The sequence below is a fragment of the Salvelinus fontinalis genome, chromosome 29 (genome assembly GCF_029448725.1).
Source record: "Salvelinus fontinalis isolate EN_2023a chromosome 29, ASM2944872v1, whole genome shotgun sequence".
In the NCBI taxonomy this organism is placed as follows: Eukaryota; Metazoa; Chordata; class Actinopteri; order Salmoniformes; family Salmonidae; genus Salvelinus; species Salvelinus fontinalis.
In genome coordinates this window covers 18,692,087-18,717,727 of record NC_074693.1, presented here as the reverse complement: position 1 = coordinate 18,717,727, position 25,641 = coordinate 18,692,087, and the positions used below count along the sequence as shown (strand labels likewise).

The following is a 25,641-nucleotide window of genomic DNA, read 5'->3' as shown; positions in this document are numbered from 1 at the left end:
TACGAGTTCTTCAGTTTCTTGGCAATTTCTCGCATGGAATAGCCTTCATTTCTCAGAACAAGAATAGACTGACGAGTTTCAGAAGAAAGTTCTTTATTTCTGTCCATTTTGAGCCTGTAATCGAACCCACAAATGCTGATGCTCCAGATACTCAACTAGTCTAAAGAAGGACAGTTTTATTTCTTCTTTAAACAGAACAACAGTTTTCAGCTGTGCTAACATAATTGCAAAAGGGTTTTCTAATGATCAATTAGCCTTTTAAAATGATAAACTTGGATTAGCTAACACAACGTGCCATTGGAACACAGGAGTGATGGTTGCTGATATTGGGTCTCTGTATGCCTATATAGATATTCCATGAAAAATCTGGCGTTTCCAGCTACAATAGTAATTTACAACGTTAACAATGTCTACACTGTATTTCTGATCAATTTGATGTTATTTTAATGGACCAAAAATTTGCTTTTCTTTTAAAAACATTTTAGTGACCCCAAACTTTTGAACGGTAGTGTAAATATTTATGTTCTGGACATTGTTCGTTGTAAAATTTCTATATTTCTTTGATTTGCGTGTATTGTTTTGTATTGTCAGGTTTTACTGTACTGTTGGAGCTAGGAACAAAAGCATTTCGCTGCACCTGCAATAACATCTGTCAAATATGTGTATGCGACCAATAACATCTGTAAAATATGTGTATGCGACCAATAACATTGCTGGACCTACTAGTGATTGTCATTCAAGTCTTATTTCAACTGGGATAAAGGATCGCTTGGCTCAATCCCTTTTATGCCTCGGTGCCCGGTAACGTCGCCCCAAAGGGAGTAGCTCAAACTCCTAGTATAGAGGATGTCTAGGGTCCAGTACCTTGTGGGCTTTAGTGTCAGCTTGACCCCTAACTCCTTGCTTGCTGCCAACAATTTTTCTTACCATGCCCTGCTGAGAGACACTGCCATTTGCCTGCCGTCAGATTATACAGAATGTTGAAACGTTTTCAATGAATGACTTGTCAAACAATTTCAGTAAAACACTATCAAAATGAAAAGAGCCTAGTTTTCCTAAAGAGGAGCTGAACCCCCCCAAAAAACATTTCTGGTTGAAAACTGCCTATTTGGCATTGGTAGTAGTCATAAACACACATTCTAGTGCCGAAATTTAGTAAAAAGTGTAAGTAGGATAACTTTAGTCATAAAGTCAGTATTTTACAAAATGAGAATGTCGTAGATTTAAGGAATCCATGAGGTCGTAGATTTAAGGAATCCATGACATCGCCGATTTGAAAGGATATTTGAGGGTTGGGCTTGGACAGCTGGCACCACCCATCTAAATGATAGGAGCATATGATAAGGGTGAACAGGGAAAACAGGTGCATGCTCGCCAATCGTAGCGACAGAATAAACCTACAGCCCACCAATTTCCTTACAGACAGCAGAACTACCCAATTCAGTCATTAGCACGCAGCGCCTCCAAACTTGTTTGATTGACATGAGACATACAATACATCGTTGCCAATGTTATGCTGAAAGAACGAGACCTGTTCTTAATAAACCGCTTAGGTCTTTTCCAACTCAAACATCTTCACATTAGTGAGCTAACGTTAGCAATACACAACTGTCATCCCCGTAGCCAGTCATAGACAATACTGTACAGTGGCTGTGAGGGATAACTCGGTATTCATGGCTTCAGTGGCATTTCTTAATTAGGAGGAGTTCAGCCACCCCCCTTAAAAAGTAGAGCCTCTGCTGGCCTTTCTTATACAGTTTAAGTCGGAAATTTACATACACCTTAGCCAAATACATTTAAACTCAGTTTTTCACAAGACATTTCCTGTCTTAGGTCAGTTAGGATCACCACTTTATTTTAAGAATGTGAAATGTCAGAATAATAGCAGAGAGAATGATTTATTTCTGCTTTTATTTCTTTCATCACGTTCCCAGTGGGTCAGAAGTTTACATACACTCAATTAGTATTTGGTAGCCTTGCCTTTAAATTGTTTAACTTGGGTCAAACGTTTTGGGTAGCCTTCCACAAGCTTCCCACAATAAGTTGGGTGAATTTTGGCCCATTCCTCCTGACAGAGCTGGTGTAACTGAGTCAGGTTTGTAGGCCTCCTTGATCGCACATGCTTTTTCAGTGCTGCCCACAAATTTTCTATAGGATTGAGGTCAGGGCTTTGTGATGATTTTTTTTGTTGTGTTATGCATAAAGTAGATGTCCTAACCGACTTGCCAAAACTGTAGTTTGTTAACAATACATTTGTGGAGTGGTTGAAAAACGAGTTTTAATGACTCCAACCTAAGTGTATGTAAACTTCCGACTTCAACTGTAGATCTGATTTGTGCATTTTCCCCATCATAGATTCTCTGAGGAGGGCCGAGCACGCCTCCATCCAAATTCACAGGGCTGTATTGGAGCGGGTTGAGTGCTTCAAGTTCCTCTGTGTCCACATCACTAATGAATTAACATGGTCCACACACACAAACTCCCCCTCCGGAGGATGAAAAGATTTGGCATGGGCCCTCAGATCCTCAAAAAGTTATAAAACTGCACCATTGAGAGCATCTTGACTGTCTGCATCACCGCTTGGTATGGCAACTGCTTGGCATCCGACCCCAAGGCGATAGTAGTGCGTAGGTAGGGCCCAGTACATTACCAGGTGTTGTCCAAAAAAGTCATAGACCTGCCACATCTCAATTGTCTGGACTTTGACTAGGCAGTTCCAGAACTTCAATTGTGTTACTTTTTAGCCATTTTCATGTAGACTTGATTGTGTGTTTTGGATCATTGTCTTGCTGCATGACCCAGCTGCACTTCAGCTTCAGCTCACAGATGGATGGTCTGACATTCTCCTGTAGACTTCTCTGATACAGAGCAGAATTCATGGTTTCCAGGTCCTGAGGCAGGAAAGCATCCCAGAACCATCACAGGTTCTTACTGTGGAATGCAGTGTTTGGTTTTCGCCAGGCATAATGGGACCTATGTCACCCAGAAAGTTGACTCAAGTTTGCCAAAAAGCACCTGGAAGCACCTGAATGTTTTAGGGACAGATGATTCAAAAGTATAACTGTTTTACTGATATGTGGTTGTCCCACCTAGATATCTTAAGATCATTGCGCTAACTGTAAGTCGCTCTGGATAAGAGCATCTGCTAAATTACTAAAATGTAAATGTAAATTCCTTGGTTTGGGTTGCAAATTGTCTTCGTTTTATTTTGTTTATGCATAATGTTCCTGCCTAGTGTTAGTGGCTGGTTGTGCCCTGGAGACAGCTGATGGGATTCCCACAGCTTCCTCTCAGTCTCAACACGAGTAGTTGATATACACTGAACAAAAATATAAACGCAACATGTAAAGTGTGGGTCCCATGTTTCATGAGTTGAAATTAAACATCCCAGAAATGTTCCATACGTACAAAAAGCATATTTCTGTTTACATCGCTGTCAGTGAGCATTTCTCCTTTGCCAAGATTATCCATCCACCTGACAGGTGTGACATATCAAGAAGATGATTGAACAGCATTATCATTACACAGGTGCACCTTGTGCTGGGCACAATAAAAGGCCACTCTAAAATGTGTCGTTTTGTAACACAACACAATGCCACAGATATCTGCGGGGGCGTGCAATTGGCATGCTGACTGCAGGAATATCCACCAGAGCTGTTGCCAGATAATTGTAATTTCTCTACCATAAGCCGCCTCCAACATCGTTTTACAGAATTTGGCAGTAATCACGTCAGCCCTCCCGAGTGGTGCAGCGGTCTAAGGCACTGCATCGCAGTGCTTGAGGCGTCACAACAGACCCGGGCGCATGCACACTGACACGGTCGCCAGTTGTACGGTGTTTCCTCCGACACATTGGTGCAGCTGACTTCCGGGTTAAGCGAGCAGTGTGTCAAGAAGCAGTGTGGCTTGGCAGGATCGTGTTTCGGAGGACTCTTGTCTCTCGACTTTCGCCTCTCCCGAGTTCGTACCGGAGTTGCAGCGATGGGACAAGACTGTAACTACCAATTGGATATCATGAAATTGGGGAGAGAAAAAAGGCGTAAAAAAAGTACATAGAAATAAAATAAAAAACATGCCAGTCCAGGACCTCCACATCCGGCTGGAGATGTGTCGCGAGATGTGTCGCGTTGCATGAGGCAAATGGTGGTCACACCAGATACTGACTGGTTTTCTAATCCATGCCCCTAACTTAAAAAAAAGGTATCTGTGACCAACAGATGCATATCTGTATTCCCAGTCATGTGAAATCCATAGATTAGGGCCTAATTCATTTATTTCAATTGACTGATTTCCTTATATGAACTGTAACTCAGTAAAATCTTTGAAATTGTTGCATGTTGCATTTATATTTTGAACATATTCTATATCTTAACAACAAAGGCCTGTCTCTCTCTCTCGCTTTCTCTGTCTCGCTTTCTCTGTCTCGCTTTCTCTGTCTCTCTCACTCTCTCTCTCTCGCGCTTTCTCTCTCTGTCTTTCTCTGTCTCTCCGTCTCGCTTTCTCTGTCTCGCTTTCTCTGTCTCGCTTCCTCTGTCTCGCTTTCTCTGTCTCGCGTTCTCTGTCTCTCGCTCTCTGTCTCTCTCTCTCTCTCGCGCTTTCTGTCTCTCTCTGTCTCTCTTTCCCTCTCCCCTTCTCTCCCCCCTTGGTCTCCATTAAACTTGCATACTGATAGCTTTCTAATTGGCGAAGCAGCAGAGAAACAGATGAACATGGTGGTTGTGTTCTGCATGGTCCCAGTCCCCCGGCCTGTATGAAGCCTGGCTCTGGGAGCTTGTTAAAGATTAAGTGTGGGACTGTGCTATGTACACAGCCCTCACTGTGGCCCTACAGGAGCTGTCTTGTTCAGCTTCACTCTCAGCCTCAGACACACAGGGGACCTGCAGGGAAAAGACAATGGAACGGGAGTACAGTCAGAGGCCAGGGGACCTGTAGGGAGAAGACAATGGGACGGGAGGACAGTCACAGGCCAGGGGACCTGCAGGGAAAAGACAATGGGACGGGAGGACAGTCAGAGGCCAGGGGACCTGTAGGGAGAAGACAATGGGACGGGAGGACAGTCACAGGCCAGGGGACCTGCAGGGAAAAGACAATGGGACGGGAGGACAGTCAGAGGCCAGGGTACCTGTAGGGAGAAGTCAATGGGACGGGAGGAGACAATGGCACTAGAGGATAATGGGACGGGAGGGGAATCACTGAATTAAAACTGTATGCATTGTGGAAACACATTGTGGAAACACATTGTTAACTTGTAGAATATTGAGTCATCTTGCATTTAACTGGAAGTTGGAGGGCATTATCATGTAAAATGTCATATATTACATATTTTTCCTTAATGAAGTGAATATACACAAAGCAAAACATAATATAGGATGGCTTTCTGCTTGCCTGAAAACAGTCTGTCTGTATGACCTGAAAACAGTCTGTCTGTATGGCCTGAAAACAGTCTGTCTATATGACCTGAAAACCAGAGGAGGAGGAGGACTATAGTAAAGGGGAAGAGGTGGAGAACCAGAGGAGGACTATATTAAAGGAGAAGAGGTGGAGAACCAGAGGAGGACTATAGTAAAGGAGAAGAGGTGGAGAACCAGAGGAGGAGGACTATAGTAAAGGAGAAGAGGTGGAGAACCAGAGGAGGAGATCTATAGTAGAGGAGAAGACAAGGAGAACCAGAGGAGGAGGACTATAGTAAAGGAGAAGAGGTGGAGAACCAGAGGAGGAGATCTATAGTAGAGGAGAAGACGAGGAGAACCAGAGGAGGAGGACTATAGTAAAGGAGAAGAGGTGGAGAACCAGAGGAGGAGGACTATAGTAAAGGAGAAGAGGAGGAGAACCAGAGGAGGAGGAGGACTATAGTAAAGGAGAAGAGGAGGAGAACCAGAGGAGGAGGAGGACTATAGTAAAGGAGAAGAGGTGGAGACTCCAGAGGAGGAGAACTATAGTAAAGGAGAAGAGGAGGAGGACCAGAGGAGGAGGAGGACTATAGTAAAGGAGAAGAGGTGGAGAACCAGCGGAGGAGGAGGACTATAGTAAAGGAGAAGAGGAGGAGGACTATATTAAAGGAGAAGAGCAGGAGGACCAGAGGAGGAGGAGGACTATAGTAAAGGAGAAGAGGTGGAGAACCAGAGGAGGAGGAAGACTATAGTAAAGCAGAAGAGGAGGATGTTGGTCCCAAGCAGTCTGTCTTGTCAGAAAGGCTTTATTTAGAATGTGTCATTTTTAGGTTTTAATTTTCCCTGCAGACTACCTTGACTTATTCCCCACTGCTCTCAACTTCTGTAATGAAATACATTTATCATCTGCAAAATGGCAGATGAAACTGTCTGTTTTGCTGAAGATAATTGCTAAATCCTCTAGTCTCTCTTCCCCCTCCACACGCGCTTACCTCTCCCAGGGTGGTATTGACAGTTTAATAATTTTGTCCCTGCAGTCTGAAATTAACTTGATTTTATCTGTCAGGACTCCTTTGAAGCTATTGATTTAAGATATTAGGCCAGTCAGTGTGCATACTGAAGGTGCTTGTTGACCGATATATGGGAGGAGAGTCATTATATCTTTCAGTCTGATGTCGCCCTGGACCCACCTGTGAGTTAGCTAGCTACAGTATGTATGATTGCAATAAAGATTATTGGTGTCTTTTTTTCAGTAAAATTATTTATTACAAAGTGCCTGTCTCCTCTGCTTTACTGGCCATCCTAGCTCCTTTCCATGTTACCTTAATGTGTTTTGTATTTTCATTACTGCCTGGGCTCCATCCAATATCGATTTGAGCTCTGAAGATCTATTGTTGAAACAGATCGAGGAGAAAAAAGCATTTCTGTTATACCGTGCAACAATTACCCTTTCCTATGGATTGTGGTATCAACCCCTTTACCTTACTTTATGTTCTGCATTGATTTTGTGTCATTTCTCAGAGTAAAAAACCTGTCTGTTAGTACGCCCTGCCTCAACCACAGTTCTACCAACCCTGCCTCAACCACAGTTCTACCAACCCTGTCTCAACCACAGTTCTACCAACCATGTCTCAACTACAGTTCTACCAACCCTGCCTCAACCACAGTTTTACCAACCCTGCCTCAACCACAGTTCTACCAACCCTGCCTCAACCACAGTTCTACCAACCCTGTCTCAACCACAGTTTTACCAACCCTGCCTCAACCACAGTTCTACCAACCCTGCCTCAACCACAGTTCTACCAACCTTGTCTCAACCACAGTTTTACCAACCATGTCTCAACTACAGTTCTACCAACCCTGCCTCAACCACAGTTCTACCAACCTTGTCTCAACCACAGTTCTACCAACCCTGTCTCAACCACAGTTTTACCAACCCTGCCTCAACCACAGTTCTACCAACCCTGCCTCAACCACAGTTCTACCAACCCTGTCTCAACCACAGTTTTACCAACCATGTCTCAACTACAGTTCTACCAACCCTGCCTCAACCACAGTTCTACCAACCTTGTCTCAACCACAGTTCTACCAACCCTGTCTCAACCACAGTTCTACCAACCTTGTGTCAACAACAGTTTTACCAACCCTGTCTCAACTACAGTTCTACCAACCTTATCTCAACCACAGTTTTCCCAACCCTGTCTCAACTACAGTTCTACCAACCTTGTCTCAACCACAGTTCTACCAACCCTGTCTCAACCACAGTTTTACCAACCATGTCTCAACTACAGTTCTACCAACCCTGCCTCAACCACAGTTCTACCAACCTTGTCTCAACCACAGTTCTACCAACCCTGTCTCAACCACAGTTTTACCAACCCTGTCTCAACTACAGTTCTACCAACCCTGTCTCAACCACAGTTCTACCAACCTTGTGTCAACCACAGTTTTACCAACCATGTCTTAACCACAGTTCTACCAACCTTGTCTCAACCACAGTTTTACCAACCCTGTCTCAACTACAGTTCTACCAACCTTGTCTCAACCACAGTTTTCCCAAACCTGTCTCAACCACAGTTCTACCAACCCTGTCTCAACCACAGTTTTACCAACCATGTCTCAACCACAGTTCTACCAACCCTCTCTCAACTACAGTTCTACCAACCATGTCTCAACCACAGTTTTACCAACCCTGTCTCAACCACAGTTCTACCAACCTTGTGTCAACCACAGTTTTACCAACCCTGTCTCAACTACAGTTCTACCAACCTTATCTCAACCACAGTTTTCCCAACCCTGTCTCAACTACAGTTCTACCAACCTTGTCTCAACCACAGTTTTACCAACCCTGTCTCAACCACAGTTCTACCAACCTTGTGTCAACCACAGTTTTACCAACCATGTCTCAACTACAGTTCCACCAACCCTGTCTCAAGCACAGTTCTACCAACCTTGTGTCAACCACAGTTTTACCAACCATGTCTCAACTACAGTTCTACCAACCCTGTCTCAAGCACAGTTCTACCAACCTTGTGTCAACCACAGTTTTACCAACCATGTCTCAACCACAATTCTACCAACCCTGTCTCAAGCACAGTTCTACCAACCTTGTGTCAACCACAGTTTTACCAATCCTGTCTCAACCACAGTTCTACCAACATTGTGTCAACCACAGTTCCTGATGTTTGTTTATTGTGCTATCAATCAGCCAGTGTTGGGTAGTTCTCTCAGGTAGATCTGTTAAACAAGCCCTCACCCTCCTCTGCAGGTTACTATTCGGTTTTTCATGGAAGTGAGAGAGGTGTGATTGTGAATGTGATTCCGAATGTAAATATGATTGCAAATATAATTGTGAATGTGATTGTGAATGATTGTGAATGTAAATATGATTGTGAATGTGAATGTGATTCCGAATGTGAATGTGATTGTGATACTGATTGTGATTCCGAATGTGAATGTGATTGTGATACTGATTGTGATTCTGAATGTGAATGTGATTGTGATACTGATTGTGATTCTGAATGTGAATGTGATACTGATTGTGATTCTGAATGTGAATGTGCGTCATGCCTACTTATTCGTCAGGTCTGCACATTTCTGCTCCACTTTACTATACTCTACCTGTAGTGCATTACAATGTGGCGGAGGCTGCGCAACCGAAGGTAACTAGCTCGTTTTATTTTTGGACAGAGTGGGCTCTACTACTTTTGAAGATTAATATAATATTAACATTTAAATGTTATTCACATTTTAGTACATACAGCATATCAGCCAAACTATGACCCCAAATTGTATTTAAGAGCATCCCATGTCTCAGCCGATAGCAGGCACAACACTAACACCTCAGGTGATGTAACAGAGTGTAAACAACAACATATGTGAAAATTATAAGAAATTCTAAAACAGTTTGACAATCCTGTTTGTATGCTTTCAAATTATATCAAACTCAACTGTGTATTTTTTTCAGTGATGAATGCATGGTTTTTCATGGCAGGGTGGGGTTTGCAAAATGGGTCAACTTTGAGCACCTCTATCTCCTGAATGTTTCGGTGTTCAGGTCCAAAAAGGGAATTTCTAACACTCTACCATGGCTAAACATGTATGAAAGGTTTTTCCCAGAGGGAGGTGAGTTCTTGATTCACAGTGTTTATCAGAGCACCCCACACATGTTTTGTTTTATATTTCTTTGTAACTTTGATATAGGTGAAGGTAAACTATTCAACAAGGTCAACGGTTGTGTTTGAGGGTAGCCTTGATACAAGTCAGACCATAATCTTTATTTACCTTTTCACATTAAAATAATTTCTTTGGGGCAATTCTTCTTTGATCCGGGCATATGGTCACAGTGTCCGACGGAAACATCATTGTCACTTCAATTTCTCTTTCAATGACTTACATGTCCACCTTTCAAAAGAACCCTGCAAATCCAATTATGCCGTCTATTACTAAGCAACCTTCAGAAGCAGTGGTCATGATGAAAGCTGTTAGCGTATCAACCTACCATTTGTCATGTCTTTGAGTATTTCACACAGCCAGGATGTTCCTGTGTCTGACCTCTTCTTTCACCACTCAGCTTTACAAGTTTCAAAAGGAAAACAAAAGCTCACAGTCTTTCCACACATTCTCATGTTTGTCAGATTACTTACTACATGCAAGTCAAGAGATAAGATGGGTTTAATTCCATCTCATGGTTGGGGAAATCTTCACATTCTTTCCTCACTGTGAACAGGAACTACAGCCCTGGTGCAATCATTTGCAAGTAGGGAAATGGAATTAAATTAATTGTAATTAAAGGGTTCATTTGAATTTAACTTTTGAGTTTCAGGTGCGCTAAAACACATAGTAGTCCTCAGAGGAGGCTGGACTCCAGTTGGAAATGCAAGCTGTTTGCTGCCCTGCTCACATGGTAGCTAGACTCAATTCGCAAATGTGATCTCTTGTAAACAAACTGCAGCTCTGGGTAGACCTTGCCTATACTGTAGGTACAGATCTAGGATCAGCTTACCCTCACCAAATCTTAACTTTCACTAGTAGTGGGAAACACTCAACTGACCTTAGATCAGTGTGTTTGGGCAACTTCATCCACGGTTGCGTCCCAAATGCCACCCTATTCTCTTAATAGTGTGCAACCTTTGACCAGGGCCCATAGTGCACTGTAAATATAATAGGGTGCCATTTGGGACGCACAAATGTCTCTCCTGCCTCCTGTTGTCCAGGTGCAGACCTGCAGGTGTGCCAGCCCAAGGGCCTGACTTGCTGTTCCAGGAGGATGGAGGAACGTTACCAGATGACTGCCAGGCAGAATATGGAGTCAGGCCTGCAGACAGTCAGCGCACCGCTCAAACTCCTCATCATCCAGAATGCAGCTGTCTTCCAAGGTGAGAATGTTTCTAATGTGTGTCTTGACTGTTGTCCATCACACACTTATCCAGAGCCATTTACAGGAGCAATTAGGATTAAGTGCCTCGCTCAAGAGCACATAAAAAAAATGCACCTAGTCAGCCCAGGGATTCAAACCAGCAACCTTTCAGTTACTGGCCCAACACTCTTAACCGCTATGCTACCTGCCGCCCCAACATCTCATTTGAACATGGGTGGAGTCATGACGACAATTTAGGAGGATCAGAACAGTAGTTTCCTGTCTCAACTAGGCTATCACCATCTTGCTTTGCCCTTCTTCAAAATGGTTGCTGCTGCTTAATGAAAATGTATTGCATTTTCAGTACATGTTAAAGTTTTTAAGATAGATTTTTCAGTTACTGAGAGATACTGTTACTTCTCAGTATGCAGTCTGTTCTGTATGACAAGTGTTTAGTGCCAGAGAGTTTTGACATACAAGAGAACGTGGACCCACAGGACTATACTTTACAATGGGTACACTCTTGTAGCGACTAGCATGACACGCCATCATCTTGACATGCCAATTAAAAGTTGATGTTTAATGTGGAGCAAAGGGCTTGGCTGACTTGGTTGTAAGCTACATGTTAACAATGTTAGAGACGGCCACTGTGGTTGACTCCAGTTCCCTAGAAGAAGCTCGATGCTAATTGGTTTAGGATAGGACTTGAAACAACTCCCTAAACAACCCACCGAGTGGAATCAATACTAGAACATGCTGGTCTTGTCCTGTTTGATCTCTTTCTCTCTACCCCCCTCTTTGTCTCTCTTTCTCTCTCCTGTCCTCTCTGTCTCTTTCTCTATCCCTCTAATTCCCCCTTCTCTCTCTTTCTCTCTCCCCTCTGTCTCGTTCTATCTCCCCTCCTTCCTGTCTCTGTATCTCTCTCCCTCCATTCTTCTTTCTTTCTTTCTTTCTTTCTTTCTTTCTTTCTTTCTTTCTTTCTTTCTTTCTTTCTTTCTTTCTTTCTTTCTTTCTCTCTCTCCCTCTCTCCTTCTCTCTTTACAACTCTCTGTCTCTTTCCTATTGGGAATTGAGTACATGCCTTCAATCTTCTGTGCTCCTCCGTCTCTTTTGTTCTTTTGTGCACTCAGATCAAAGGCCTTCCCCCTCTCCATCTCCCATCTTGGAGTAGTATTCTCTCTCTCTCTCTCTCTCCCCCTCTCCTCCCCTCCTCCTCCCCCCATCACCTGCCTCTCTTAACTCAGACTGTATCAGAGGTTTGCCCTTTTGAAGTAAACTTTGCCGAACAATGGTGAAAGTAATGACTCTGTCACGGGTTTTTCGGGGGCTGTTCAAATGACAAGCTGCTTCTGCATCGGGAGTAACAAGGAATAGATCTTGTATTCCCTCATAGCTGTTGATTAGAAACAGGTATCATCAGGAATCTCCATATAGAGAGTTATTTATTTAGGCTGTTTCCTCTGTAAACTGTGTTCTGTGATATAAGTATGACCTCTCAAAAACAGTTTGACATTCCATAAGCCTTCAAATCAAATAACATTTTATTTATCACATGCTTCGTAAACAACAGGTGTAGACTAACAGTGAAATGCTTGGTAAACAACAGGTGTAGACTAACAGTGAAATGCTTGGTAAACAACAGGTGTAGACTAACAGTGAAATGCTTCGTAAACAACAGGTGTAGACTAACAGTGAAATGCTTCGTAAACAACAGGTGTAGACTAACAGTGAAATGCTTCGTAAACAACAGGTGTAGAGTAACAGTGAAATGTTTGGTAAACAACAGGTGTAGACTAACAGTGAAATGCTTGGTAAACAACAGGTATAGACTAACAGTGAAATGCTTCGTAAACAACAGGTGTAGACTAACAGTGAAATGCTTCGTAAACAACAGGTGTAGACTAACAGTGAAATGCTTCGTAAACAACAGGTGTAGACTAACAGTGAAATGCTTCGTAAACAACAGGTGTAGACTAACAGTGAAATGCTTCGTAAACAACAGGTGTAGACTAACAGTGAAATGCTTCGTAAACAACAGGTGTAGACTAACAGTGAAATGCTTCGTAAACAACAGGTGTAGAGTAACAGTGAAATGTTTGGTAAACAACAGGTGTAGACTAACAGTGAAATGCTTGGTAAACAACAGGTATAGACTAACAGTGAAATGCATACTTTCCAACATGTAGAGTTAATGATAAAGGTAATAATAATAATCATTTAAATAGTGACACAAGGAATAAATACACATTGAATAACAAATACCAATAACAAGTAAAAAATAACATGGCTATATAGAAGGAGTACCAGTACCGAGTTGATGTGCAGGGGTACGAGGTAATAACATGGCTATATACAGGTAGTACCAGGACCGAGTTGATGTGCAGGGGTACGAGATAATAACATGGCTGTATACAGGGAGTACCAGTACCGAGTTGATGTGCAGGGGTACGAGGTAATAACATGGCTGTATACAGGGAGTACCAGGACCGAGTTGATGTGCAGGGGTACGAGGTAATAACATGGCTATATACAGGTAGTACCAGTACCGAGTTGATGTGCAGGGGTACGAGGTAATAACATGGCTATATACATTTAGTACCAGGACCGAGTTGATGTGCAGGGGTACAAGGTAATAACATGGCTATATACAGGTAGTATCAGGACCGAGTTGATGTGCAGGGGTACGAGGTAATAACATGGCTATATACAGGTAGTATCAGGACCGAGTTGATGTGCAGGGGTACGAGGTAATAACATGGCTATATACAGGTAGTACCAGGACCGAGTTGATGTGCAGGGGTACGAGGTAATAACATGGCTATATACAGGTAGTACCAGGACCGAGTTGATGTGCAGGGGTACGAGGTAATAACATGGCTATATACAGGTAGTACCAGGACCGAGTTGATGTGCAGGGGTACGAGGTAATAACATGGCTATATACAGGTAGTACCAGGACCGAGTTGATGTGCAGGGGTACAAGGTAATAACATGGCTATATACAGGTAGTACCAGTACCGAGTTGATGTGCAGGGGTACGAGGTAATAACATGGCTATATACAGGTAGTACCAGGACCGAGTTGATGTGCAGGGGTACGAGGTAATAACATGGCTATATACAGGTAGTACCAGTACCGAGTTGATGTGCAGGGGTACGAGGTAATAACATGGCTATATACATTTAGTACCAGGACCGAGTTGATGTGCAGGGGTACGAGATAATAACATGGCTATATACATTTAGTACCAGGACCGAGTTGATGTGCAGGGGTACAAGGTAATAACATGGCTATATACAGGTAGTATCAGGACCGAGTTGATGTGCAGGGGTACAAGGTAATAACATGGCTATATACAGGTAGTATCAGGACCGAGTTGATGTGCAGGGGTACGAGGTAATTGAGTTAGCTATGGACATACTGTATAGGTAGGGGTAAAGTGACTAGGCAACAGATGGATAGTAAACAGTAGCAGCAGTGTATGTGGTGAATATGAAAGTATGTGTGTGTGTGGTGTCACTATGCGTGTGTGCTCATGTTATGCGTGTGTGTGGGTATGTGTAGCGCGTGTGTGTATGTGTGTGTTGGGGTGTCAGTGTAAGTATGTGTGAGTGTGTAGGGTCCAGTGTATGTGCATAGAGTCAGTGCAAGAGAGTTAGTGTAAAAAAGGGTCAGTGTCAGGGTAGCTATTTGATTAGCTATATACCAGTCTTGTTTAGCAGTCTTGTTTAGCAGTCTTGTGGCTTGGGGTTAGAAGCTGGTCAGGGTCCTGTTGGTTCCAGACTTGGTGCATCGGTACCGCTTGCCGTGCAGTAGCAGAGAGAACAGTATATGGTTTGTTTTTGCTTTGACAATTTTTTGGGGTCTTCCTCTGACACGCCTGGTATAGAGGTGCTGGATGGCAGGGAGCCTGGCCCTCATCCTCCTGTGGGGGAAGAGGCACTGTCGTGCCCTCTTCACAACTGTGTGGGTGTGTGTGGAACATGTTTAATTCCTTAGTGATGTGGACACCAAGGAACTTGAAGTTCTCAACCCATTCCACTAGAGCCCCGTCGACGTGGATGGGGGTGTGCTCGCCCCTCCATTTCCTGTAGTCCACGATCAGCTCCTTTGTCTTGCTGACGTTGTGGGAGAGGTTATTGTCTTGGCCAGGTCTCTGACCTCCTCCCTGTAGGCTGCATCATCGTCATCGATGATCAGTCTTCCAACTGTTGTTTCGTCAGCTAACTTGATAATGGTGCTGGAGTCGTGCCTGGCCACGCAGCCGTGGGTGAACAGGGAGTACAAGAGGGGACTAAGCATACACCCTTGAGGGGCCCCCATGTTGATGGTCAGTATGGCGGTTGTGTTGTTGCCTACCCTCACCGCCTGGGGGCAGCCCTTCAGGAAGTCCAGGATCGAGTTGCAGATGGATGTGTTCAGTCCCAGGGTCCTGATGTTGGTGATGAGCTTAGAGGGGACTTTGCTGATCTGTAGTCAATGAACAGCATTTCTTAAATAGGTATTCCTTTTGTCCAGGTGGGTGAGGGCTTGTGGAGTGCAATAGAGATTGCGTCATCTGTGGATCTGTTGGGTGGATCTGTGGATCTGAAGTGGGTCCGTCTGGGATGATGATGTTGATGTCAGCCATGACCAGCCTTTCAAAGAATTTCATGGCTATTGATGTGAGTGCTACAGGGCGATAGTCATTTAGGTAGGTTACCATCGCATTTTTGGGCACGAGGACTATGGTGGTCTGTTTGAAACATGTTGGTATAACAGGGATAGGTTGAAAATGTCAGTGAAGACACTTTCCAGCGCATGTTTTGAGTACGCGTCCTGGTATTCCGTCTGGCCCCGCAGCTACGGAGAGCAAGATCACCTAGTCATCTGGGAACAGCTGTTGCTCTCAAGCATGGTTCAGTGTTGCTTTCGCACCATTCCTTTCTTTTTGGAGAGCAGAATTCCTTCCTCCTTTTTTTATAGGATTTATTCAGACAATACAGAACAAGATGGGGAAGTAGGGCAGGAGCAGAGATAGCTAACTGGAAAGGCGGTCTGGGGTATCGAACTCACAACCTTCAGGGCTCTGTCCTTGGAGTTACTACTCAACTACACAACTATACAACTTTTACCTATTGGCTGTCTGTTAACATTGCAGGTGTTCCAACGAATGTAGACCGTCCTCGGGTACACCTTGGTGTGTTGGCAATGTTCACAACTTTCTTGTGAGATCTCTTTGTGATATCATGCTATGGGGGTCTGATAGCTATTACGTTGAATGAGCAGTGGTATCCCCATTTTCTGGTTCAGAGCCAAAACCTGTGCTGTTATATGATGCTCTGCTGGGCTACAAGTTTGAGGATGAAGTTTGATTTTGTGGAATGATATCAGCTAAATATTTGCATAATGATAAAGTATGATAGTCAGATGGCAGCATGTACTTTGACTTGATGGACCAGCCAAATTCATATTGATTCATCATTACCTCCATCCTCTCATTCTCAATGATTGCCTCTCTCACTGAAAGGCCTGATGTTGTCCAAGTTGTTTAAAATTGACAATCCTTCAACCTTAGTAGGACAGTGGATGCTAATCTTGAACTCTAATCTTTTGAAAATGAAAAGCTGATGCAGGCATGCTGAGAATTTAATTTCCTCAATTATGAAATATGATATTTCTGATGAACTTGTTATTATCGTCAGCTGCTGCAAGCCTTTGCCGAGCCTGAGGTTGGTTCTATATTTTCTTTTTTTTGAATACCGGTGAAGTGTCTTGGGTGATTATTATTATAGTAGCCTACCTTATGGCGTGAAAGTGCCTCGGTCAGCCGCACTAAAAAGCTAATCAGTGGAGGAGTTTGGTTTTGCCATGTCCTTCAAAGTGACTGACATCTCCAGTTACTGCAGTAATGTGTGCTTTAGAGCAGTTCCAGTGATGGGTAAAGGTCGGATGAGGCGGAGGCGCAATAGCCTCACTTTGAACCAACCATTAGGGAGGGAATGTTGGGGACACAATTTGTCTTCAAAAGGAGACGAGAGAGCAGAACAAATTATTTTGTTTAAAATCTGTTCAATTAATTGTGGTGTGACTGATGCATTTTAAATTAGTAATTTTACCCTACTGTAGGTACAGTATTTGTGTGAAGAAGCTACACAATATCCGAATGGAGCTGTGACAGACGAGACTTGGGCCTAGATTCAGTCAGTACAGTCTTAACCCGCAATAACATTTACACAATGCCGTCGGGGTTAGGGTTAGGGTTATCCACATTTTTGTAAAAAAAAATAAAAAATCACATTTTCAAACAGTCCATTTATATTTTCCAACGGGGCTATACATTTGGGTGAGGTTTTTTTCTCGCCTGAGTAGCCTCGCCTCACGACTTCCACCAAAGTTGGTGCCTCTCCTTTTTCGGGCGGCGTTCGGCAGACGAAGTCACCGACCTTCTAGCCATCACCAATCCACTTTTCATTTCTCCATTGGTTTTGTCTTGTATCAAACCTGGTTCCAATTCCATCAATTCCATGTTGTGTATTTAACCCTCTGTTTCCCCCCATGTCCTTGTCCATAATTGTTTGTTGTAGTGCACGACATACTGGTATTTTTGTTTGACCCATTTATTATTATTATTCTGTTTAATGGTTATTAAACACAACCATTGTAAATCAGTTTCCGCTTTCCTGCGCCTGACTTCTCTGCCGCCAGTAGCAGCGCATTACACCTAGGGGCAGAACGACAGATTTTTACCTTGTCAGCTCGGAGATTCGATCTAGCAACCTTTCGGTTACTAGTCCAACGCTAGTTTAAAGTCCAACGTCCAACCACTAGGCTGCCTGCCGCCTCAATTACTGCTTCGCATACAAGCCAGTGAGTTCAATGCGTTACAGCTGGATGAGTCAACAGACGTGGCGGGCCTGGCACAGCTCCCGGTATATGTCTGTTACATTTATGGGGGGTCAATTAAGGAAGACATCCACTTCTGCAAAACACTGGAAACCAGGACAACAGGAGAGGATATTTTTCAAGTACTAGACAGCTTTGTGACATCAAATGGACTTTGATAGTCAAGATGTGTTGTTATCTGTAATGATGGGGCAAAAGCCATGACAGGGAGGCATAGTGGCGTGGTAACGCACGTGCAAGCAGTATCTCCTGACGCCACTTGGGTACACTGCAGCATCCACCAAGAGGCTCTTGCTGCCAAGGGAATGCTTGACAGCTTGAAAGATGTTTTGGACACTACAGTGAAAATGGTTAACTTTGTTAAAGCAAGGCCCCTGAACTCTCGTGTATTTTCTGCACTATGCAATGATATGGGCAGCGACCATGGAACGCTTTTACAACATACAGAAGTGCGCTGGTTACCAAGGAGGATAGTAATTGACACGTTTTTTTGAATTGAGAGACGAGCTTAAAGTTTTCTTTACTGACCATAATTTTGACTTGTCTAACCGCTTGCATGATGACGAGTTTCTCACGTGACTTTTTCTCGCTTGAGTGATCTGAATCTATGATTACAGGGACTCCGCAACTATATTCAATGTGCGGGACAAAATTGAGGCTTTGATTAAGAAGTTGGAGTTCTTTTCTGTCTGCATTAACAAGGACAACACACAGGTCTTTCCATCATTTTATGATGTTTTGTGTGCAAAGGAACGCAAGCTTACAGACAATGTCAAATGTGATATAGCGAAGCACCGAAGCACCTGAGTGAGTTGGGTGCGCAATTACGCAGGTACTTTCCCGAAACGGATGGCACAAACAACTTCATTTGTTATCCCTTTCATGCCCTGCCTCCAGTCGACTTACAGATATCTGAACAAGAGAGCCTCATCGAAATTGCAACAAGCGGTTCCGTGAAAATAGAATTTAATCGAAAGCCACTTTGCCAGATTTCTTGATTGGGCTGGGTTCAGAGTATCTTGCCATGGCAAATCACGCTGTTAAGACACTGATGCCCTTTGCAACCACGTACCTATTTGAGAGTGGATTCTCGGCCCTCACTAGCATGAAAACTAAATACAGGCACAGACTGTGTGTGGTAAATGATTTAAGACTGAGACTCTCTCTAATAACCCAACATTGCAGAGTTATGTGCATCCTTTCAAGCAGACCCCTTCTCATTAACCTGTGGTGAGTTATTCACAATTTCCGATGGACAAATAATGTTTTATATGAAAGATGGTTAAATATTGATTATTATTATATTATTATCTGTGCCCTGGTCCTATAAGAGCTCTTTGTCACTTTGCACGAGCCGGGTTGTGACAAAAACTCACACTCATTCTTATGTTTAATAAATGTATAATTTAGTGTGTGTGTGGCAGGCTTACAATGATGACAAAACACAACATTTGAGAGTGCGCTGACCCTGGTGCTAGAGGGGGTATGCAGCTGGAGGTTGAATGTTTGAAGGGGTACGATACTATAAAAAGTTTGGGAACCACTGACCTAGAGGACATTGCCATTGGATGCACCAAGTCACATAAGTAGAAATCCCTGTGTTACAAGCTCAAACCCTGGAATGTGTTGTAATCTACACCGCTACTAGGTTGGTATAAATACTTATTCTAACGATTTTCAATTTGAGTGTCATTATTTCTATATAGCCTTTCTTGTTCTAAACTTCTAACATGGGTCGGATGTAAGGATGGGTGTGGTTTTGTGACAATGACCACTGGAGGAGCAACCATTCACCGATTTGACAGCTCCAACGCAGTTACACCTCCAACATTGCCCAAACAAAATAAATGATATGCCTTGAAGTTGTCGGTTATTTTGGGTTAATGCTGGACTGATTGAACCTAGGCCTTGGAGTATTCTTTACATCCCAGCATATGGGGAAAAGGCAAAACAACACACTCACAAATGAGCTTCTCTCGGCTGGCTCCACTACACAGACCCTGCAGGGCAGGGATCACAAACCACATTACTGTCTCTACAGTTTCATCACACACCATTACTCCACTGCACTCCAGTGAGAAACTGGCACCCTGAAGGAGCCAGAGGAACCATCAGGGTTCACCAGGGGGAGTCACTTAGAAGTCCAAAGAGAACCTCCAGTTAATAAACATGAGAGAATTGGAGAGAAGTCTTGGTTAGTGGGTACATGAACGAGGGTTGAGGAGGCTTGATTGCTCAGACTCCCAGAGCCTTGGGTGAAATAAGTGGATAGCAGTATCTGGCTACATGCAGAATAAACATGTGGACAAGGAGGGAGGGAGAGAAAGTCTGTGATGTCAATTCCTCTGCCTGTAAGGAAAGTGGGACAGCCAGCACCCCTGGAACGACTGGCTGGGTCCAGGGAAAGCAGGCGCAGTGGGGAGGTACACAAACTGCTCTGACTGTGGTAGCCTCCCAAATGGCACCCTATTCCCTTTGTAGTGCACTACGTTTGAGCAGAGCCCTATGGGTCCTGGCCACAAGTAGTGCACTATAGGGAATAGTGTGCCATTTGGGAAGCAGACTCACAGGAAGCATGAGGCAGTGTGAGCTGGGCTATCCGTACGTGGTACTGCGAAGTAGCGAAGCTATATGCTCCTCCCTGAAAACCTCTCTCTGAAAACCTCTCTTTGAAAACAACTCACAGGGGGGAAAGGAGCACTAGAAATGATAGGGAGTTGGGAGCTAGCTTGAAAGGACGCTCAAACATCAACACATCGGACAACCTGGGGTGTTCAGCATCACTGCTACACCACAGAATATGTCTGACGAGGCCCTTATTGCAACTGCCACAATGAAGAGAGCTAGGAGACCCAATGACGAGAGCTAGGAGACCCAACCGAACGCATAAAAAATGTGAACAGCAGAAAAAAACCTGGAATAAATCTTGTTCCTGTCCTTGAGTTTTCCCGCACCTCATTGCTCCTAGCGGGGCCATCAAATTAGCATCTCATTAGCACCTGAAAAAAGTTGTATCGACTTTCCCCCCTGTCTTGGAGAGGGGTTTTAATTACGCTTCAGTGTATTAGGAATTAGAATTGCGGACCCCCGTGGCCACTGGCAGAGGTGGGGCTTGACCTTGGGAACAAGCGCTGCCCTCATTTGTCTCCGATATTGCTGAATGGACTGGAGGAGGCTGGAGGATCCCGGGTCTCTCAGGGCAGAGCTGCACCTCCCTCCAACAGAAGAGCTGCGTCTCCTTCCAACAGAAGAGCTGCCTCTCCTTCCAACAGAAGAGCTGTCTCTCCCTCCAACAGAAGAGCTGCCTCTCAGTCCAACAGAAAAGCTGTCTCTCCCTCCAACAGAAGAGCTGCCTCTCAGTCCAACAGAAGAGCTGTCTCTCAGTCCAACAGAAGAGCTGTCTCTCAGTCCAACAGAAGAGCTGTCTCTCCGTCCAACAGAAGAGCTGTCTCTCCGTCCAACAGAAGAGCTGTCTCTCAGTCCAACAGAGAGCTGCCTCTCCGTCCAACAGAAGAGCTGTCTCTCCGTCCAACAGAAGAGCTGTCTCTCCGTCCAACAGAAGAGCTGTCTCTCAGTCCAACAGAGAGCTGCCTCTCAGTCCAACAGAAGAGCTGCCTCTCAGTCCAACAGAAGAGCTGTCTCTCCGTCCAACAGAAGAGCTGTCTCTCCGTCCAACAGAAGAGCTGTCTCTCCATCCAACAGAAGAGCTGTCTCTCCGTCCAACAGAAGAGCTGTCTCTCAGTCCAACAGAAGAGCTGTCTCTCAGTCCAACCTAAGAGCTGCCTCTCAGTCCAACAGAAGAGCTGTCTCTCAGTCCAACAGAAGAGCTGTCTCTCCGTCCAACAGAAGAGCTGTCTCTCAGTCCAACAGAAGAGCTGTCTCTCAGTCCAACAGAAGAGCTGCCTCTCAGTCCAACAGAAGAGCTGTCTCTCCGTCCAACAGAAGAGCTGTCTCTCCGTCCAACAGAAGAGCTGTCTCTCCGTCCAACAGAAGAGCTGCCTCTCAGTCCAACAGAAGAGCTGTCTCTCCGTCCAACAGAAGAGCTGTCTCTCCGTCCAACAGCCAATAATCAAAGTCACAAATTCCTCTTTTCCTCCACGTCCAATCCTTGTCTCCGGCTCGTTAGTGATTCACCCGATCTTAAGTGCTTCTGGCGTCTGGTTTGAACAGGTCCCTCTTTCTCCCTCCCCCTCTCTTTACCCCCTCTTTCTCTCTCTCTCTCGCTCTCTCCCCCTCTCTCTCTTCCCTCTCTCCCTCTCTCCCCAGCCATCCACTCTCCTTTAATAATCCCCTGCCTCGTTTTCTCAGCGGAGTATTTTTATTTTCTGTCGAAGTTCTCCCATCTGCAACCCAATAACGGTGAAGACTATTGGAGTGAATGAGTTCCTGCTGCTTCGAGCTTGAGGCGTCTCCAGTTGTTTACTCGCCACCCCAAGGCAGATGTAATAAGTTAATGACGGGTAGTGCCATCTCCATCTCCAACAGGCCCCTTCATGCGTCGTTTACTTGACAAGTTGCAATCTACTGCCCATTACCACATCTTTCTCTATCAAATTGTAATTTGTTTCTAACTTAATAGCCAGTGTTTTATTATTATGCCTCACGTATTTGCTCAGTTGTAATGAGATTTCCAGATCCTCTCCAAGTCCATACCGGCAGAGCTCCGCTGGGTCTATGCAAACTGTGGGGGGAAATAGATACTTATTAGAGCGGTGTAATCCTAGAACTGCTCTGTCTTTCTCTGGGAGGTTCTGTGGTATCGGGGGATTCAGGGAGGGGAGCCTCAGAGACCTAGTGCATTAGGAAGGGCTTAGCGAGGCATTAGAGTAGCTACGTGTCTGTAAGCCTCTGTGTATATCAGTTGTGCCGTGAGGGGATCAAATCATCTCAAACTGCAGGGCAATGGTGATGAGAGTCCTGAGAGGCCAAGGATCAGACTGCTTCTATTGGTCCCCTGGTTTAGTGACAGCAAGCCAGAGTCAAGATCACACCAGGCAAACAGGATTGCTTACTACTCTGTAATAATTCTGCATTGCAATGGCACCCTATTCCCCATATAGTGCACTGGTTTTGACAACTGTTTCTCCCGGACCAGGCCCAAATTCCCGTCATTCACATGAAGAAAAGACGGAGATACAGGGGGCGCAGATCCGGGTGGTTTGTGAGTATTTGTCGGCAAGTGGGTAACCCACCTCTACCATCCGTTCTATCAGCCACGTGCAATCACTGGAGAATAAACTGGATGAGCTCCGTTTGAGACTATCCTACCAACGGGACATTACAAACTCTAATATCTTATGTTTCACCGAGTTGTGGCTGAATGACGACACGCATAATATACAGTTGGCTGGGTTTTCTGTGCATCGGCAGGACAGAACAGCTACGTCCGGTAAGACGAGGGGTGGTGTTGTGTCTATTTGTCAATAACAGCTGTTGCGCAATGTCTAATATTAAGGAAGTCTCGAGGAATTGCTCGCCTGGGGTAGAGTACCTCATGATATGCTGTTGACCACACTATCTACCAAGAGAGTTTTCATCTATATTTTTTGTAGCTGTCTATTTACAACCACAAACCGATGCTGGCACTAAGACAGCACTCAACGAGCTGTATATAGCCATAAGCAAACAAGAAAATGCTCATCCAGAAGCGATGCTCCTAGTGGCCGGAGACTTTAATGCAGGCAAACTTAAATCCATTTTACCTAATTTCTACCAGCATGCAACCAGAGGGAAAAAACTCTAGACCACCTTTACTTCACACACAGAGACACATACAAAGCTCTCCCTTGCCTTCCATTTGGCAAATATTTTTTTACCCCCTTTTCTCCCCAATTTCATGGTAACCAAATTGCTAGTTACTGTCTTGTCTCATTGCTGCAACTCCCATAGGGACTCGGGAGAGGCATAAGTCGAGAGCCGTGCTTCCTCCGAAACACAACCCAACCAAGCTGCACTGCTTTTTGACACAATGCCCACTTAACCCGGAAGCCAGCCACACCGATATGTCACTGTACACCTGGCGACCGTGTCAGCATGCACTGCGCCCGGCCCGCCACAGGAGTCGTAGTGAGCAATGGGACAAGGACATCTCTGCCGGCCGAACCCTGCCCTAACCTGGACGACACTGGGCTAATTGTGTGCCGCACCATGGGTCTCCCCGGTTGCGCATGGCTGCGACAGAGCCTGGACTCGATCCTAAAATCTCTAGTGGCACAGCTAGCACTGTGATGCAGTGCCTTAGACAAATGTGCCACTCGGGAGGCCCCCCTTTTGGCAAATCTGACCCTAATTCTATCCTCATGATTCCCGCTTACAAGCGAAAACTAAAGCAGGAAGTACCAGTGACTCGCTCAATACCGAAGTGGTCAGGTGACGCGGATGCTACGCTACAGGACTGTTTTGCTAGCACAGACTGAAATATGTTCCGGGATTCATCCAATGGTATTGAGTAGTATGTCACCGGCTTCATCAATAAGTGCATTGACGACATCGTCCCCACAGTGTCCGTACGTACATATCCCAACCAGAAGCGATGGATTACAGGCAACATCAGCACCACATTAAAAGCTAGAGCTGACGCTTTCAAGGAGCGGGACACTAATCCGGACGCTTATAATAAAACACCGCTATGCCCTCAGACGAACCATCAAACAGGCAAAGAGTCATTACAGGACTAAGTTTGAATCCTACTACACCATCTCTGACGCTCGTCGGATGTGGCAGGGCTTGCAAACGATTACGGACTACAAAGGGAAACCCAGCCGTGAGCTGCCCAGTGAAGCAAGCCAACCAGACGGGCTAAATACCTTTTATGCTCGCTTCGAGGCAAGCAACACTGAAGCATGCATGAGAGCACCAGCTGTTCCGAACGACTGTGTGATCAATCTCTCCGTAGCCGATGTGAGCAAGACCTTTAAACAGGTCAACATTCATAAGGCCGCGTGGCCATACAGATTACCAGGATGTGTACTCAGAGCATGCACAGACCAACTGGCAAGTGTCTTTACTGACATTTTCAACCTCTCCCTGACCGAGTCTGTAGTACCTACATGTTTCAAGCAGACCACCATAATCCCCATGCCCAAGAAAGCGAAGGTAACCTGCCTAAATGACTACCGCCCCGTAGCACTCACTTCAGTAGCCATGAAGCGCTTTGAAAGGCTGGTCATGGCTCACATCAACACCATCATCCCGGAAACCCTAGACCGACTTCAATTCGCATACTGCCCCAACAGATCCACAAATTACGCAATATCAATCGCACTCCACACTGGCCTTTCCCACCTGGACAAATGGAACACCTATGTGAGAATGATGTTCATTGACTACAGCTCAGCATTCAACACCATAGTGCCCACAAAGCTCATCACTAAGCTAAGGACCCTGGGACTAAACACCTCCCTCTGCAACTGGATCCTGGAGGTTCTGACGGGCCGCCCAAAGGTATTAAGGGTAGGCAACAACACATCTACCACGCTGATCCTCAACACGGGGGCCCCTCAGGGATGTGTGCTTAGTGCTCTCTTGTACTCCCTGTTCACCAACGACTGCGTGGCCAAGCACGACTCCAACACCATCATTAAGTTTGCTGACGACACAACAGTGGTAGGCCTGATCACCGACAACTATAAGACAGCCTGTAGGGAGGAGGTCAGAGACCTGGCAGTGTGGTGCCCTGGCAGTGTGGTGCCAGGACAACAACCTCTCCCTCAACGTGAGCAAGACAAAAGAGCTGATCGTGGACTACAGGAAAAGAAGGGCCAAACACGCCCCCATTCACAACGACAGGGCTGTATCGGAGTTGGTCGAGAGTTTCAAGTTCCTTGGTGTCCACATCACCAACAAACTAACATGGTCCAAACACACCAAGACAATCGTGAAGAGGGCACGACAATGCCTTTTCCCCCCCAGGAGACTGAAAATATTTGGCATGGGTCCCTAGATCCTCAAAAAGTTCTACAGCTGCACCATCGAGAGCATCCTGACCAGTTGCATCACTGCCTGGTA

General features: G+C 44.9%; 1 protein-coding gene across 1 annotated transcript in view; it reads left to right on the top strand.

Moving 5' to 3' along the window:
* gpc3 (glypican 3) overlaps positions 1 to 25,641 on the top strand; it is a 413,930-nt gene that overhangs the window by 13,097 nt on the left and 375,192 nt on the right. Inside the window, exon 2 of the mRNA XM_055888482.1 lies at positions 10,607 to 10,768. Coding sequence (XP_055744457.1) covers positions 10,607 to 10,768 — 162 coding nt within the window. The remainder of the gene's footprint in view (positions 1 to 10,606; positions 10,769 to 25,641) is intronic.